An 18,784-nucleotide genomic window follows, 5' to 3' on the forward strand; every position below is an offset into this window, starting at 1 on the left:
TGGTGTGTGTGTGAGTGTGTGTTTGTGTAGGTGTGTCATGGTGCTCTAGTTTGATCTCTGCTGCTGTGATGAAACACTGACCAAAATAAACAATTTAGAAAGAGTCTTATTTGTCTCAAGGGAAATCAAGGCAGGAACTAAAGCAAAATCCTGGAGGGACACTGCTGACTGGCTTGTTCTCCATGACTTAATTCAGTTTACTTTCTTGTACAGCTCAAGACTACCTGCTTCTGGCTGGCATCACCCACAGAGAGTTGGGCCTTTCCACAGTATACATTAATCAAAAAGAAACTGCTTGCAGGCCAGGGTGATGGAGGCAAATCCTCATTTGCAGTCCCCTGTTCCAAAGTATCGAATTGCTCAAAAAAAAACCAAAAAACAAAAAACAAAAACAAAAACTAGCATGCCCGAGTGGAGGTCAGAGAACAGCCTTCAGAGTCAGCTCTCTCTCCACTGTGTAGATCTTGGGTTTGGAACTCCGGTCCCCAGGCTTAGCAGTTAGCGCCTTCCCCTGCTTATCTGCCTCTCTGGCTCATCTCTACAGCGCTCCTGAAGTGGGTCTTCCGCAGTCTCATGTCTTACCTTTTTCTTTGTAGCACTGTTGATGAGTACTCACCACAAAGGAAGGTAGGTAAATGCTTTCCTATCTGCAGGGGAGCAGGGAGGGGGTCTGGCTTGGAGAGCTTGCCCTGCCTGATTTGGCAGTTTCCTTGCAATTAAAGTGAATACTGCCTCAAATCTAACATGGTGAGATAGGGAAACCCAGGGATGCAGCCTGCATTGTCCTGCCTTGCTATATCTCAGGCCTGATTACATATGAACCCTTGACTTTTTGACAGTGTGCATATTTTCTGATACATTTTAAAGCCTCAGAACTTCCCTATGTTACCAAACTGATAGAATTTTGAATTTTAAACTGCTCATATGCCTCCCTATAAATCCAAGTAAGAATCTTAGCTAGAGCATTTTCCTTACTCCAAGAGTAAGTCTTCTGAAAATTTTCAGCATGACAGAGAGATGGTAGCAAGTGTGTTGTATTTCCATTGAACTTGGTGAGGGGGAATGTAGGAGAAGACATTGCTCAGTGTCTGGGAAAAGGTGGGTAATTATAATTAACCAATGGCGGGAGTGTGAAATGACCTCGCAAACTGGAAAAGGCAGGAGCTGAGATTGCTATAACTGTGTCCCAGAACTCGCGCTGGGATGAAGAAAGTGTCTTCTAAAGAACTGTGAGTGTTTCTGAGGTGTCCTCTGCACCCAAATAGACCGAGGGGCTTTTGCTTGGCTAGCTCTTTTGGAAGGTTTTGTAAATAGCTGTGACTTTTCAGAGGGCAGGGGTACATTCATTCATTGTTCTTTCTCCCTTTTCACAGAGTAAAGCCCTTTTCCACCAATTCAGTCTTAAGGAGAACTGGCTGCAGCATAGAGGAACTGTGGCTGAACCAGAGGAAAGTGAGTAGGCACACAGGAGGGCCAGCATCCTCCTCCAGGAACACATCTTGCCTACAACTGTCATTTCTACCCATCATTCCTCATTAGCAAGAATGTTAATATCAAGTATCATGGCTTTTTTTTTTCTTGGTTTGAGTTAATGCAGTGTTTGTTCAAAGACCAGGATATTCTTACTTGGAAAAGCAAAGAACAGGAACGTGTGCACAGAACCAGCCCTCTCGCATTCTACAAAATACTCTGGAAACTCAGCTTTTTCTTCCCTGAGCCTTCCTTCTGGCTCTGGCTACCCATGGTCCATGGTTCATGATTGACCAGAAGGGCCAACAAAGCCAGTGTGCAGGGTCTTAGCTGAGTTTGTCCCTGAGATGTAGAAGAGCAAATGCACAGAGAATAATGAGAAAATGGGTGTGAGAGACGGTCACCTGAAGCTCCAGGGTACTCAGTCAGTGGTCCTTGTCCGGTAGGGCTCATGACATCCCTTGCGGGTAGAGGCGTTCAGCAAGCACGAAGGGAAAAGCCTTGTGAGCATTTTGGAGGTGCTGGTATGTTTTCAACTAGACGCTCTTATGGCAGAGCCTAGATGGTGCGGAGGTCCCTGTTTGAGTAGAGGTTGAGTCAGGGCAGGCCGAGAGACGGGACTGAAATGCCTGTGCTGTTGTCAACTTGAGAAGCTTTCCACTCATCCTCCTCCATGTGCTAAAGGGTCAGTGTTTACTATTTGTTTGAATTTTCTATCAATGCCAAAATAATTGTCTTAATGACAAACAAACAAATCTGTCCTGTGGCGTAGGCTAATGCCCCCAGCAGCAAGGGTTCTGTTGTGCTGTGTTAGCTGTCTTCTGCCCCAAATGAAAGAGCAAATGCAATTACCTTACCTTCTAATGCGTTAATCGCTGACCTTCCTTGTCCATTTCTTTTATAATTTAATTGTGGAGTTTGCTAAGCTGAGCTTCAAAGAGACTTCAGCATGGCAAAGCCCCAGGCTCTTCTTGTTTATCAGTTTATTACACAAGGACAAACTCAGCCTCTATGTAGTAGTTTATAGGCTCAATCTTTACTCAAAATCTCCATTTCCCTAATGGAAGAGGAGGAGGAGGAAAACCTCTCTCTTTCCCAAGTCTGCTGACAAAACATGAAGTAATGATTTGTCAGAAGCTACTGATGTAGTGGCACGCTGTGGCACACCTAACCAAAGCAAAGACTAGAGCATCTGGTGCGGGCAGTGTATCTGTTTGAGGCTCTATGGTAGCAGTTGGCTCTGGGCTTGCTGCCTTTGCATTTCTAGAAAACCATCCTTGACTTAATTTTGTGATACCATTTACATAGCATATAGAATTTCCATTAAATCTGTAACCCCCTGCTTATTTTTGAGAACTATAGAAGTTTGCCTGAGCATATTGTTGTCCTGTTCAGTCTAAAGAAGCTAGCATTTGCATGCTAAAGGAAGCTGTTGCAGAAAGTAACAAGTCAGTGATACTCATCACTACTAAAACTATCTCTGCTTTGCAAATCATGAAAAGACTTTTTGCCAGAGCCCAATCATCCTGCCAGTGATAATACGCTACTAGTCATTAATAACACTGCAAACATTAAAGGGAAGTTTTCCAAAGCTAGAAATAGGACCTCTATTTAAAAACTCAAACGCAAATGGATATGGGTCGAGGCTGAGGTTCATGCAGGCTCATTCTCAAATGACTGAGAAAGCTGCACACAAGAACCAAGGCAAATGACAGACTTTCAGATCAGCTTCCAAGAATTCCGGTAGCAAGTGTGCAGTTCTTGATTGGGCCACTGAGACGGTCCTGAAATGGAGTGTAAAGTAAAAATGTATGCATTAGACATTTTAATATGCTGCTTTGGGAGATCTTCGTAGCTCTCAAGGAAGGGGTTCAAAAGTATAGTCTTTGGGGCATGGTTTCCGTGTCCTCTGACCAGGCAGTCTATCCCCAGCTCATGCTGCTGTGACTCAGGGATCCCTTGCAGTGTGAAAAACCATGCTCCTGCATGGTCCCTGCAAGCATATGCTGACAAGCTGCACCCTTGCATCCTCATGTCCTAAATGCATCTAGCTGCACATCCTTTTCATTTAAGACAACAGCAAGGTGATACCTTAATTAGAAAAGTTTGTGACCTCGTGATCACGATTCTCTGGTTATTGTTCTTTTGACTTCTGCAGTTTTTTGCCATGTGTATATAACGGAGCACTCCTATGTCAGTGTGAAGGCAAAAGTTTCCAGTACAGCCCAGGAGATCCTGAAGGTTGTGGCTGAGAAGCTGCAGCGAGCTGAAGAGGATCTGGCTCTGGTGGCCATCATGTTCTCTGGAGGTGAGTTATGTACTTTCCTTGAATATTAATCTTCCACTGGATCTCCACCAGGAGGAAGCAGAGTAGGCCATGCTGCTTCTCCTTTCTCTGCCTGCAGCTGGATGACCACAGCAACAATACAAAGTGCCTGCTAGAGGTGTTTCCATGACAACAGTGGGGTAGTGCTGGATACTGAATTTCCTCCCTTGAATTGAATAGGAAGATGTGCCAGTGTTTTGAAATGTATTAAAAGCTTTTTGTGCTTTTTAACATTAGATAAGCCTTCCGTTTTCATATTTAAATTAACTTCAGAAATTGTTAAAGGATTTAATTACTGTACAGAGAGGGGGTAGCCTTGAACTAGTCATCTTGCTGGCTGAGAATTGAATATTTCGACTCTGTTAAACAAGAGGAAACTGTAAAGTAAGCCACAGCTCACAGGCAGTACTCTCTCAGGTGCACATGGTAAGCTGGGATTTGTCCCAGCTTCTCCTGTTGGGCCTTGTTTGTCCTACAAGGAAGCTTTATTGTCTGTCTTGAATAGATCATGCAGATTACAAGCTGACATTGGTGATATGTGCAGCCTGGACAAACCCCTTGTTTTCACTGGAGCCTGCCAGATTACAATGTCACTGGCCTCCTTCTGGGCTTACACTCTTTATCAACTATCTCATTAACTAACCGTGAGGAAAATTTGGAGAAGGTGACTGAGCATGGTCAGTGGAAAGCGGAAGCACCACATTAACTAATCAGCCAGTCGGTGTTGGGGGATGGGAGCAGAGACAAGGCATTCCTGTTTACTCCCAGTGACTGTTCTGCAGGGAGAGATGGACTCGAAATATATAGAAGGATAAAGCATTATGTAACCGATCATTATTCCTGCTACCTTCTTGCTCACAGGCTGGTCAAATAGTCTGACAAGTCAATCCATTACACATACAAAAAATAAAAATTAAAGAACCACAAAGCCAAAGCCATTCCCTGTAAGCCTAATAAAGCCCTTCCTTTCCTAGAACTCTCATTGTACAGTTTAACAAAACACCATCCAGGGCTGAGGGTTTAGCCCATTGGTAGAACACAGGTCTTGTATGTACTAGACTGGGTTGAGCCCCAGAAACACCTCTACTCCTAATTATCAATGAGAAATAAAAGCAAAAATTTGCAAAGCATGTTAACCCAGTGAACTTCAATAAGGAAATGATTTGGGGGTGGGAGTTGTTTGCTAAAAACTAGAGATGGGAGCTAGAGAAAATGGCTCAGTAGTTATAAGCATGTGCTGCTCTTGCAGAGGACCCAAGTTCAGTTCCTAGCTTAAAGCCATCTAAAAACACCAGATCTAGGGACTCTTGACACCCTCTTCTGGTCTCCGTGGATATTGCATGCACATGGTACACTAATGTGCATGCAGATAAGCATTCATATACATGAAATAAATAAAAATAAACAAAATCTTAAAATGCAAATAAAGTTGTAGAGAGTTTTTAAGAAATGAAAATCACTCCCAACGATGTGTTTGCTAGTGAGCTAGAGGAATGCATGTCCTCATTAGTTCTGAATTAATGATATACTTCAGGGAGATGTGTTAAATGTGTCATGTATTCCAAAAGAACAAAACATTAAATGATTATAAGCAATATTAAACTTCATCAAAACATAATTTGTCTCTCAAGATAGTACCACCATAGAGAATAATCCCTGGGCCTACATTCAGACCAAGGGTGTGAGAAAAATCAGGCATTCAAGGGAACTCCACAGCACAGTGAAGGCCCATGGCCCTTGGGAGCAGACTCACGCCAGGCCAGAACCACGTGAGAATCGGGAAGCTAAAGAGGTGTCTTTTTTACCACCGTGTGTCTACAGGTGACTGGGAAATGCCATTTCCACACTGCTAGCGTCACCAGTGTGGGCAGTGATACTCTGTCGTGTGTGAGTCCTTTGCCTGTTATCAGCAGAGATGACAGGTTATCCTGAACTGTCCACAGATGTTCCTTCCGTTCATTGAGTAGTTTTTATCGATTGGCTGGTCATGGGGGGATCGGTTTTCTAGACTGATTGGTGGTGTGATGGTCTATAAATTGCTTCCTTGCCTGCATCTTATTGTCCTTCAAACAATAAATTGGGATGGGGGCAGGGCTTAATTGTTGATTAACTAGTCATTGCTGCAGTGAAGCTTGTCTCACAAATAATGTCTTCCCTCTTCTGCAGAGAGAGCTGGCACCATGAACTGGGTTTTGTTTCATTTTGTTTTTGAGAACAGTTTAAGGAATTTGTTGATGGTTTCATGGCTTTTTTTTTTCTAAAAGAGGCACCAGTTGTTCACAAAGCTTCAACAGATTTCTAGATATTTTGTGTCCAAGGTGGTATCATAGCAGCCAACTCATTTTTATTAGAGGCTAAAATTTAGTTTTAATCTTTGATATTTTGGTGGCCCTAGCTATTTGGAGCCATTTACTACCTGTGTTTACAGCCCACCACTATTATAATGCTAACACATTGGGAATAAGCTAGATGATCATTTATGTACTCTTCAGTAGCCAGAAACATTCAAAACAAAATTTGGCATTTAAGTAGATTAAGTTGCCTACCAAGTGTTTCTGTCACTCACACCAGTAACAAAAGTGCTGCCCTAGGGTAAGTGAATTGCGTGGCCGCAGAACAAATTTTCCTGTTACTTTATCCTTGTGTGCACATTTGGTGTGGAGGAGGATGTCATCTGTGAAAAGAGGGCTCAGTCTGCAGGAGAGGGAAAGCTAGACTCAAACATTTTGCAATAAGGAAATTAAGCAGCCAACTCTCAAGAGCATCCAAGCAAACAGAGAATCAGCCTTTTAACTTGCATGTAAAGCAGACCATTAATAAATTATAATGGGTGTTGTTCAGTGTACAAGTTTTATATCTAATTGTAGGGAGACATGTTGATTTATTTCTAAAAAGAGAATTGGTAAGTAGTTTGGCAGTTGATGTCAAAGGCTTTGCAAACACCCCCTTTGCCAGTAATTTCCCGCTGGGAAGTCTCTTTAAAAACTTGTAAGTAGAAGGGATTTATGTGCAAGGATTATGTTACAGCTGCTGTAATAACAGACCATTTGTCAAGACGCTCTGATGTCAGACCTTGTGTTAGTACTTAACATGTATTAATTTATATGACCAGAAAAGGGAATCCATTAAATATTCAGCAGTGGAGAGGTGACTAGATGGTGGTGTAACAGGCTGCAGTATACCAGTGAAACATGACTTAGAAACAGCAAGTGGGTACGTGTTTCTAATGAAGTCACGCTGTACAGCCACACATGCGTGCGTGAGCAGGTATGCGTGCGTGAACGAGTACGTGCGGGAATGAATGTGCGTGCGTAAACGAGTGTGAGTGCGTGAACGAGTGTGTGCGTGAACGAGTGTGAGTGCGTGAACGAGTGTGCGTGTATGAACGAGTGTGCGTGCGGGAACGAGTGTGCCTGCGGGAACGAGTGTGCCTGCGGGAACGAGTGCGCGTGTATGAATGAGTGTGCGTGCGGGAACGAGTGCGCGTGCGGGAACGAGTGTGCATGAGTGAACGAGTGCGCGTGCATGAATGAGTGTGCGTGCGTGAACGCGTGTGCGTGCGTGAACGAATGCGTGCGGGAACGAGTGTGCGTGCGTGAACGAGTGTGCGTGCGGGAACGAGTGTGCGTGCGGGAACGAGTGTGCGTGAATGAACGAGTGTGCGTGCGGGAACGAGTGTGTGTGCGGGAACGAGTGCATGCGGGAACAAGTGCGTGCGGGAACGAGTGTGTGTGGGAATGAGTGTGCGTGTGTGAACACGTGTGCGTGTGTGAACACGTGTGCATGTGTGAACAAGTGTGTGTGAACGAGTGTACGTGCACTATAAGAACTGCTGATATAGGGACTCACGTGGTTATTTTGGAGAGGGGATTATAACTGAATTTTGCTGTCTATCTTAAACTGTCCAGTTTAGCTCTGAGGTCTAGGTGATGTTCCTACCACCGCACGCATTATGTTAAAATGTGCAAAAAATGAACTCACTCAAAGTCTGTTTACATTATTTTAAATATTTTTCTTGTGCAAAGTTTACAGGCTGCCTTGTGTTTCTAATTACTCTTTTTTCTCTTTTTTTTTAATAAAGAAAAGCATGAATTTCAGCCAAATGACTTGGCCGTTTCCAAATCCCTGGAGACCTCGGGTCGGATATTTGTCCACCGGAAAGATCTCGCTGATACTTTGGTGAGGACTTCTGTGCTGGCACTTAAGCACAGTGTCAGCCTCATCAATACTTTCAGGCTTTATTATGAGAAACATATATTAAACTATTTCCTCTTGCAGCCACGAGTACATGCCAAGTGACGTGTTCTGTAAATCAGAGGCCTTCCCTAAGATCAGTCTTGCTTTTGCTCTGTTATAAAGAATTAAAACAGTGACTCCCTGTGCCACAGAATCCTGATTTAGTCTCTTCTTTCTCTGGGGGAGTTATATGGGCACAGGGCTGCGCAGAAATCCCAGATAGATTGGGAAGAGAAAAGTGTATACTCTTGAATGTTCTCCTTAAAGACAGGGTGGATTTTAGGCTTCCCTCAGTGAGATGAGTTGGTAACAATACCAGATGCCCTGAAGAGTAAGATATTGAAAAAATGGAAATAAACCCACCCTTCAGGTTATTCTCTGTATGAATTTCATGAACATGTATGACTGAAGGACCATCATTGGTATTCCCAGGACTTCTTAGTAGACAATGGGTCTGATTTTATTCTTGCCCGTGAAAGAGGGCAGTCTGAAATGCAGCTATTGTGGGTTCTTCATAAGCCCACACTTTACCTGTCCACTGGACCCTCCTTCTCAGCCACATAGCCACCTGGGATAGCCCCCACTCCCCGGACGTTGTTCTACAGGGCCTCGCAGAGAGCCTAAGGTGGTCGTGGGTGATGTCCCAGTGGAATAAACGGGTACCATGAGCGATGTTCTCAAAGGACAGAGACTCCATCCTGCCATCCAGGGCTTTCTCCACCAGCTTTGGACGCCATGGCGCATGTCTTTGTGGGAAGCAGATTTAGGGATTTTATCTTCAGAGGATTCTACTTAGAATAGATGATGGCTGGGGAGGACTGCCACATGAGTCTGCTCACTGTACCCCTTAGCGCTTTCACACAGATAAACAAGTCTTCCTCAGAATCATACTGTAGAGCCTGGAGGATTGAAATAGAGAAATATAAAATGTTGCCTGGCCAGGGCAGTGGACTGCTTTGAATAACCAGAAGGAAGCTAAACTGTGCTTAGGGGCAAATTTGAGGGGAAACAGCAGGGACAAAAGGCCGAGTTAACCTGTGATCAGACACTAGCCCATGCTGCAGTTTTCCCTTGGAGTTCATTTCAGTGTCTTGCCCCATCCTGACAGACGATCCCTTGAGACCACCACAGAATCCGTGTGTTCACAGACTGAGTGTCTTCTGACACAACACTGCATCCTACACCCTCTGTGGAGTGGACAGGCAACTTGTGCTTGGCCAGCTAGCTAGGCAGTCGACCCTGTGGGCAGTCTGCGAAGGTCCTCTGTAGTTAGCGTTTGTTTTAACAGGAAACATTTGCATAAGCATTAAAGTTCTAAATGGCGTGTTATTCATGTCATTTGAACTTTTTTTTATATATATTCCTACTGAGAACTAACCCTACGCACATCCTAGACGGCTGGCAAGCCCCAGTGCGCTGTCAGTGAGGGTCACCACAGCCAATTCCCAGTCCTTTTCTTTTTAAATCATTAGCTCTAACCCCACAAGTGAGAAAATACGTATTTTAATTAGAAAATATCAGTTATTTTAGGGAAAATACCAAATTGTTTATTTAATAACTTCAAAAGTGATGATAGATTTAAGGCTACGTTGGGAATTTAATAGACTCATGCCAGATTGTGAACGGTGTAGTGTTATCAACCTCAGAGTGATTAGCCCTCATCTCCACCAGGGGCATTTGTTACAGAGAATGTATTGACTAGCCACATGGGCTCTAAATAAAATAGCTTCTATTTTTATTCCATGTTAGATTTTTCACTTTCCAAGGGCAGTGTAATAAAATTTGTGAGCATGTGTCAGAGATGAGGCTAACAAAGCGTGCTTCCTGTAAAAGCCATGTCTGCCTTTATTGAAGTGCTCGTGACATTTCTTTTGTTTGTTTTTATACTAACCCTGCTGGCACATTAATTCTTACCAGAAGCCAAAGTGATTCCAGGGCTTGCGCTTTCATTATGCTGTCTGTCAGGGCTGTGTTTTATAATCAGATCTGTGGGTGTGTGGATGTGTGTGAGCTTGTGGGAGTGGGAGAGGGGGGAGGGGCAGGCTAACTGGGCAGTGTGTATCCTTGATCACGTCCTGCTGTTCCAGGGCTGTTTCCTACATCGGCTGTAACTCACTGAAGGTGATGAGAGGAGGGAAAATATTAAGTGCCCTCAGAAAGGATTGTTTTTCTAATCTGGGTTTCTAGAATCTTCCTATGTGCAGCCAATTCACTGTGAAACATTTGGGAATTACTGAAGATTCTTTTTGCTTCTGTCTGTCGGTGTAGAATCCTTTTGCAGAAAATGAGGAATCGCAGCAAAGATCAATGAGGATTTTGGGAATGAACACTTGGGACCTTGCTCTCGAACTGATGAGTTTTGATTGGAGTCTGTTCAACTCAATCCATGAGGTAAGCAGGGATAAAAGAATTGATAATGTTGTTTTAACTTTTAACTGAATGGTTTGTTGTTGTTGCTTGTCTTGAGACATTTGTGTAGTGATATAGTTATGCTAGGGTGTGGTCTAAAAGCTGTCTGGAGGAGTTAAAATATATTGAAAATCTAATATATCCTTGGAAAGTCAGAATATGTACCATGCTTTCTTTGCTTCTTGTTCAATCATGTGCTTGGTGTGAGTAAGTGTGGACATGCTGGATTTATATGCACAGACACCTGTAGGCAGGTATAAGATCTGTAGGGATGTGGTTGCATAGATTTATGTCAATATATGATGATATAATGAGATTAAAAAGTAATTTTACTTTTGGTGTTAGGATTTCCATATATAAAAATACATATATATTTATATTTGTATGCATGCATTTATACACACACATCCATCCTTTTACTTAAGAATACCTTATAAATTTGCCAGGTGGTGATGGTGCACATCTTTAAACCCAGCACTCGGGAGGCAAGGCAATCGGATCTCTGTGAGTTCGATGCCAGAGTGGTCTACAGAGCTAGTTTAGGTCAACATGACTTCCCAAGAAACCCTATCTTGAAAAAAAAATTATATTTCATAAGTTTTATAATGTGCTATGAAATTTCAAATACCATCTTATAAATTACATTTTTGTGTGTATGGACATCTCCTTTGGAGACAGATTATAATGTTTATAAATTATATGCCAGGAGCTAAGTGCTACTGGCAGTTTGGTGGTAGCAAGTCTCACAGAAGCCAGGAGATAGAAACGCTGCAGGTACCCGTGTGCTCTGTTCATCTCGCATGTAGAGCAGCACTTCCTTCTGGGGTGCCTTTCCTTCTGCAGGGAACCTCACGGCTGCTTCATTTCAGTGTGCGGCATCTGTTACGTCATTCATAGTTTCTCATTAAACACTTCAGCATTATAATCCGGTTTGAACTCACTCAGACTGGATGACTTGCATCTTTAGGAGTGTCAGTCAGGTGGGATCTGCCTCTGCTTGTGCAGTGGTGAACTTGATGACTCCTGAAGACAACACATGCACCCAGTTAAAAATGAGCCTCTCCATTGCTTTGTCTGGTTACAGCAAATAGTTACTGGTCTTGGCTTGTTTTTGTGAACTTCTGCAACCCACTCTTAATTTCCACTTTATTTCTGTCTATGATCTTAAAATGTGTTTAAAACACTGATTCTCAGAGAGTACCAGAATCAACAACAGCACCTGAGGACCTGTTAGAATTATAGATTTTCAAAGCCCACACACAGGCATGGTGGTGCCCACCTATGGTCCTCTTTCCTCGAAAGCCTAAGGCCAGAGGATCAGGAAGCCACGGGTCCAAGACAACCAGGGCAATGCGGTGAGACCTAGTATCAAAGGATGCTTCAGCCCCTCATAGACGTCTAGTCAGATATGTGGGAAGAGGTCCAGTAACCTGAACCTTACCAGTCAGTGCTCAGGGTGGCTCACAGGACAACCTTAATAATCGTTCCCCATTGGACCGATGTGCGGGAGCAAATACTAGTGCCATTAGTTGCCTTATTTAGTAAGTAGGAAGGAGGGAGGGAGGGAGGTAGGAAGGAAAGAAGAAGGGTTTTTGTGTGAGGGTTCTAGGAAGTATTGGTGCACGAAGCACACTGGAAACTGAAGGTGAGCTAGCTTGAATAGACTGTGTACCTGTTTGCTATATTTTCTGTCGACACATGAAGGATATGGGAGTGACCTCTTGAAATGGCTCATAAAGTGATTGAATTTTGCATCAGTTTGACTTGGGCTAAAAGTTAACATGTTTCTTTCAGCAAGAGCTGATCTACTTCACGTTCAGCAGGCAGGGAAGTGGGGAGCACACAGTGAACCTCAGCCTTCTGCTCCAGAGGTGTAATGAGGTGCAGCTGTGGGTGGCCACGGAGATCCTGCTCTGCAGCCAGCTGGGCAAGCGCGTGCAGCTGCTGAAGAAATTCATCAAGATTGCCGCTCAGTAGGTTTCCTTGAGAAAGTGTGGTGATGCTTCGGGGTTTTGTTTTCTTTTACTTTTTGTAATGATAAGAAGGGTTGGGATATTGCAATGTAATACTGAGTTAAGTGATTGAAAAGATCTGATTTTGAATATTTTTGTCTTTTCATTGGAAGTTTTCATGTTTTAAAGTAAGTGTCAAAATAGCAGACTCGAGCACTGAGCTGTCTGCTTAGAAGTTATAGCCAGGTAGTAAGTTCTTGTACAGTATAGCTAGTGGCACTGCCAGTGGGCTAGGAAAATGAAAGATGATGTGTGTGGTGGGGGTGTTGTCATGGAAATTCAGAGACATTATAGGATCTCTGTGAGTTCGAAGCTAGCCTGGTGTGCATAGTGAGACCATATCTCAAAAAAATATAAAAACAAATCAAATAAGACACTTATCAATTCAAAAAAGAGTATCTGGTACCAATCTCTGGCCTCCACACAACAGAGGATAAACACAAACACACACACACACACACACACACACACACACCAAACATGCACATATATAGATCATAAATAAACTTAGAGTATTTTTTGCACATATGTTATTTTGGGAAACATTGAGGGTAGAGTAATTGCTGTTTATCTCTCTGTTGTTTGAGACATTTAGTGGATGCAGACTCTGAGATCCTCCACTGGGCAAAGAAATCCATCCCTGTTATGTAGACATGAGGAGTATCTTTACATAAGGAGGAGATTTTTTTTTGATTTGGCCTACACAGCCAGAGCTGGTCAGGCCTATGCAGCCAGAGATAAAGGCAACAGACTCCGGAAGGCCTTCTTCTCTGTGTGTCCCTGTACTGTAAGGAGGCTCTCATGCATTGTACTCTGGTGGGATGGTGCTCCACCCAAGAGAGCTGCTTGAGCCCAGAGGTTTCCTGCCATACAAGTATATTGTAAGTTTAATCCATTTTACTCAATAATTCAATCTTTTATAAGTAGTTTTTAAAATATAGCCTGATTTTGAATATTATTTTTCATTAGACAAATTCTAAGTTACTTCAAACTTGTTTCGATTTACTTGTTTCAGGCTTAACTTTGATAACATATACATAAGGCTATTTAATGAGAGATAGAAATTGGTCTCTCCATCCAAGCTTGTCTCTGTAAATAAATTATGTTTGTATTGAGCATGACTGACCACTAATTTGTGTATCTTAATTATCTGTAACAGTTTACAGTGTTACTAACTCTTTTTTTTATAAGATTAGGATTTTATATGAGCCTTAAAAAACATAATTCTGAATTAAAGATCCTTTAGTATCAAAATAAACTTTAAACCATAAATACAGTCCGCAGAGAAAATGAGAACTTAATTTCCATGATCCTTTTATAATGTACTTTTACAAAATACTAGTTTTGTTTTATATGACTCGGTTTCAAAACAAACCGTCTTAGAAGCCTGGCGGTACCTCATTGGCCTAATAAAAGGGAGTCTCGTAGAGTGATCACTAGAGGGGTCCATGGGCCTCATTTTATGGGTATGGCCTTAGTTGATTTATACAACATGGTCACCGTAGCCATGATGGCAGTGAAGTCACATGATATGCTCTTCCTTGACTCTTAGTGAAGATGGTGGCAGCCACTTGGTTGTTATCACTCCAAGGTGAGCCCATGAAGCGCACACTTTTTCCCAAATAAAAGTCAGGTCCACGTTATATCGTGGTTTGCTCCAGCAAGTTAATTTTATCTCTACATAGACTTTTTAAATCACACTCAATGAATTTATAAATTCTGAAGTACAGAAAGTTAAAGTTTCAACAAAAGCTTTAAACAAAACCAGAAAAAATGGGGGCTAATTCAGACAGTTAAACCCTTTCCCGTTTGTAACCCTAACAGAAAAGTTCACTTCTTTGTTCTTCTCCAGCAAAGTTCCTTTCCTAGCTCTTCTGTTTAGTTCTCCTCTCTGGTTATTTTTGGGCTCTGTTTTTGTTTTTGTTTTTTGAGACAGGATTTCTCTGTGTAGCTCTGGTTCTCCTGGAACTCGTTCTGTATAGACAAGGCTGACCTCAGATGCAGAGATCCACCTGCCTCTGCCTCCCGAGTACTGGGATTAAAGGCTTGCACCACCACTGCCTGGCTTGTTCTCCTTCTCCCTGTCAGAGTCAGGTGCCCAGCCTGACACAGAACAGAGACTTTTGAGGAAACTTTTAAGCAAACATGCTTGGGTCTGGAGCACAGGGACCAAAATCCAGCTCCAGAACCACCTTCTCAGTCCAGTAGAACAGCACAGACACCTTTCCATTTACAGACGATTAAATCTCTGTAAGTCTGAACCCTGTGGTCTACACGGCCATAACCAGTGTGTGTGCATCTGCAGATGGAGCAGACAACCTGAAATGATTTACCTCCTAGCTACTGAAGATAAAAGCAGGATTTTCTAGGTTTTGGGAGGCATAAATACAAGTAAGACAAAAGAATAAGGCAAAAAGTTCTATGGTATCTCAGGAGCAGATACAAGATATCTGAATATAGAGACATTCAGCCCGGCAGAAATAGCAGCCAGCAGACATCCTGGCTCTGAGTATGGCTGTAAGTCAGCTGTGAGTTTCATGGGAAAGGCGGCCTCGGACCACGCTGTCGTTCCTGTCCTCTTATGAAGTTACATAAATCAGTTTAAGTATTGGAAATAAGAGGTTCCAAATCTGGGCCAGCTGTAGCTGTTTGCTCAGTGTGCATGGAGGCCAGATTGCATTAACAGGCGAAGCAGAGTCACCAGTCTCCTGACTGACTCTTCTTACGTTAGCCTGCGCACAGGTCAAAGGAGAGTCTTTTCAGTACAGAAAATTTGGAAACCATAGCTTGGCCCAGGACCAGGTACAGGCAGGGGTCAATGTCCAGTTGAGTAGACCATCCCATCCCCTACATCTGGAAATGACCACATGCCCCTAGATCATGAGGGTGTCCCCAAACCTATACAATTCCATGGTGAAGGAGCCACAAGGCCAGTGGTCTCCTAGCCAGTGAAAAACTCACGCTCCCTTCAACAGAGTAGGCCTTAGGAAAGTTTCAGTACATTGAGCTCCAGTGGTCTCCAAAACCTAGCTAGGGTACCTCAGAGTTAGGTCCATGGTTACCTAGTTCCAGTGTTTTTCTGTGTTGTGTGTGTGTTCTGTTCCAATGCAGCATGGTCTCTCACCTAAGTCAGACTGTATCAGGGGTAGACGGTAAGGTGAGAGAGGAAGGATGGAGACAGAGAATGAAAAGATAGGGCTTCCTGAGAGAAACCTGTGGCCCTGCTGGGGCTTGAGCAGCTAATAGGCTGCTCTGTTTCATCCTGGGTCTTCAGTACCATGGTTAGATTACTTTTAAAAGGCAGAAAAGGAGAAGGCAGGAAGCAAGCAAGCAAGCAGGCTCCATTTATTCATGGTGAGGGAACATCTTGTCACCCATGTGTGTGGCTGGCAAAATGCCTACAGGGAAAGATGGGCCATGGTCGCTTACATGGATGAAAATGGGAAGGAGTGGCTTCTGTAATCCTCCAGGAAACTGTCATTAACACTTAGTTTTTAGGGAATCAGGTCAAGAAAAATAACCTCTGTGGTTCAGTTTAGATGAAGCTGCATGGGTTTAACTACATGGTGCCTGATACGGTTAAACCTACCACTCTGGTACTGTGCAGGGCTGAATGTGCATCAGCCTGGCTTATCAGAAAGTGCAGAGAGTGTGAATCTGGATAAGGCCTTGTGGGAAGTCAGGCTTCTGCTACAAGGTCCTATCGCTCAGCATGCTGCTCTGTAGAACAGAGCAAAGGGCTGGCTTTGGAGAAGGAAGCGCTGCATCTCAGGAGTGTGGGGATGGAGATAGAAAACACTGGTGCAAGGAGCCTTTGCTGCTCTCTTTGCTTTCTGGGTGAGAAGAACACTCTTTCCATGGAGGGTACCCTGAAGATGAGCTCAGCAGAGCAGCAGCCTTTGTGAGCTGATGAGCCCCATGTTCAGTTGAGAGGAAGTTGTAGGAGACTGCTGGCTGGCATAGGCAGAGTCTGTGGCCAAGTGACCGATAGACTCAGAACTTGCTTTAGGAATGCTCTCTTGGAAGTGGAAAGGAACCTGGCCAAGGGACCCAGAAGCAAGAGACCGAGGCAGCACCTGTCTGAGGTCTGCCATGATTGGATGGAGGAGCAGGTAAAGGTCTGTACCCTAGGCTGACACTTTTGTACTGAGTGGGGCTTTGTTTGTGGTTTTGTTGTTATTTGCTTGTCTGTTAACTCAGCCACTGTATTCTAAAATGGCTCTGAGATTCCTGAAGGTGCAGTTTATGGTTAACAGTTTCTTAGAACACAGTTAGATGGAGAAATAGGACACGGGGGCTCCAAGGAGTAAGGTGGCACCACCCGGTCCTTCCTCAGGACAGGACGGGATCTAGCCTGGCGAAGTGAAATATATTCCTGTCTTCTCCTATGGCGCAGTGCTCCTGAATTATTTATGGTAATGGTCTCTCTCCCAGCCCATGGAACAGAATGGCAACTGAAACATGAAGTTAAATTCCCCATAATCACACTGTAGGAAGAACCCAGGGAAAACAGCAATTTCCACAATCATGAAGTGTTTTCCCTGCCCAAGGCATGCGATTTGCATATTCATGTTTCCCTTCTCACTGTCCCCATCCCCCACCTCTGTGGATTGAGTGTCTTTTCTCTCCTCACTCAGCAAAGGAATGGTTGCCGGACTGGGATGCTCAGTGTCAGGCAGCCTGCTTTCATCTCGGAATGAAATTCCAGGCCTGATTTCTGTTCAGAATCAATTTGTCTTATGCGGAAACTGTGTCTATATTAATTTAATTTCTTTTTTCAAGACAAATTCAGATGGTATGTGTAGGTGTGTCAGTGTGAATTTTATGACTAAAATGAAGCTATGTGGACCTGAAGAAATGGTGTGAACAGGTGAAAGATGGAAACCGTATAAAAACATGGAGATAAATGGTGCTCAGTGGAAAGGCTCCATCATGAAAAATAAACATTTACCTAAAAGTTCCTTTTTTCAGCCCCAGGACTTGCTCTGTGCATGGTTTGCTGTGCGTCAAGCAGTTGGATATACACAGTAAAACAATGGGTAGATATGTCCTCCAGCCTTAATGAGCTTCCTCTCTGATGGTGGCCATGGCCCACAGGGCATTCCTTGTGGGGGTCGTATCTCTGGCAGTAGATTGGGGCATTCTCACTGACAGGAGTCCAGCAGAGGGGAGATGGGGCTACCTCAAGCTTTCCTGTCTGCTAAGAACTCTATCTTGTAGAATGAGGGAAGTGGGTGGAGTCAGTGCTAAGCCTTAGGCAGCAGAAAATGTCAAAGTAATCATAGACAGGAGGCCACTTCCTACACGGCCATCGGGGGTGTGGACGTTGACAGGAGACCAGAGGAAGAATCAGCAAGTCTGGGCTCCAAGGGCCTCCTTCCTAGGTATAGGAACTGAAGGCTGCATCAGAACTGGGCAGACTTGGGGACTTGGTAGTAACGTGCCTGCTGGGCATATGTTCACGGTATCGTCTGCTCTGGGTGTGGAGACAAAGTGTCTTTCCAGCTCCTCTCTTCCCGGCGTGGAGTCCAAATACAGTTAGACTGGAGCAGTGTGTGGTTCGTGAGGCAGATAGGACCTGCTGGAACACAGCGCATTCTTACTCACCCTAGTGCCGCTAGGAGGCACAGCTCTGGAAGACAGCACATATCAGAACCTTCAGCTGGCAGACACTGTGAAGCTGAAGCCAGTCTGCGCTATATAATAAGTTCCAGTACAGCCTGGGCTGCATAATGAGGCTCCATCTCAAAACAAACAAAACTAAACAAACAGAAATCAAAAACACTTTTCACATGTATAGCTTTTGTACCATCATGTAATAGCTGGAAGCCCAATGAAAAAATCACAAGTAAGTGAAAAGTTTCATAACAAAGATTCCCAATGCAGCATTCTGTGTAACCGGGAAGAATTGAAACTAGCAAAGGCTACGCTAGGAAAACTAAGTAAGAAAAATATGAAACATATTCTCCTTTTAAGAGACAAGATCTTCCTGTATTCCTAGACTGGCCTTCAGTTCTCATTGTAGTAGAAGGTAACCTTCCTGAACTTCTGAATCAACTGTCTTCACTCCCAGTGCAGGGATTACAAAAGTGTCCATCTTATTTTCTTATGTTTATAAATAAGAAATTAGAGTGCTATCCCATAATATATGTATATACTCAGATAAACAGGAGATAGATAGATAGATAGATAGATAGATAGATAGATAGATGGATGGATGGATGGATGGATGGATGGATGGATGGATGGATGGATGGATAGACAGAGAGAGAGATGGGTGGGTGGATGGGTGAATAGGTGGGTGGGTGGGTGTGTGCATGGATGGACGGAC

The 18,784-nt window shown here is 43.6% G+C and overlaps 1 protein-coding gene across 1 annotated transcript in view; it reads left to right on the forward strand.

The window, feature by feature from the left end:
• Rapgef5 (Rap guanine nucleotide exchange factor 5) overlaps positions 1–18,784 on the forward strand; it is a 239,505-nt gene that overhangs the window by 197,790 nt on the left and 22,931 nt on the right. Inside the window, exons 15-20 of the mRNA XM_005343679.1 lie at positions 597–627; positions 1,374–1,452; positions 3,629–3,778; positions 7,878–7,975; positions 10,301–10,423; positions 12,236–12,414. Of these exons, the coding sequence (XP_005343736.1) occupies positions 597–627; positions 1,374–1,452; positions 3,629–3,778; positions 7,878–7,975; positions 10,301–10,423; positions 12,236–12,414 (660 nt within the window). The remainder of the gene's footprint in view (positions 1–596; positions 628–1,373; positions 1,453–3,628; positions 3,779–7,877; positions 7,976–10,300; positions 10,424–12,235; positions 12,415–18,784) is intronic.

This window comes from Microtus ochrogaster, chromosome 1 (genome assembly GCF_000317375.1).
Source record: "Microtus ochrogaster isolate Prairie Vole_2 chromosome 1, MicOch1.0, whole genome shotgun sequence".
Classification (NCBI taxonomy): Eukaryota; Metazoa; Chordata; class Mammalia; order Rodentia; family Cricetidae; genus Microtus; species Microtus ochrogaster.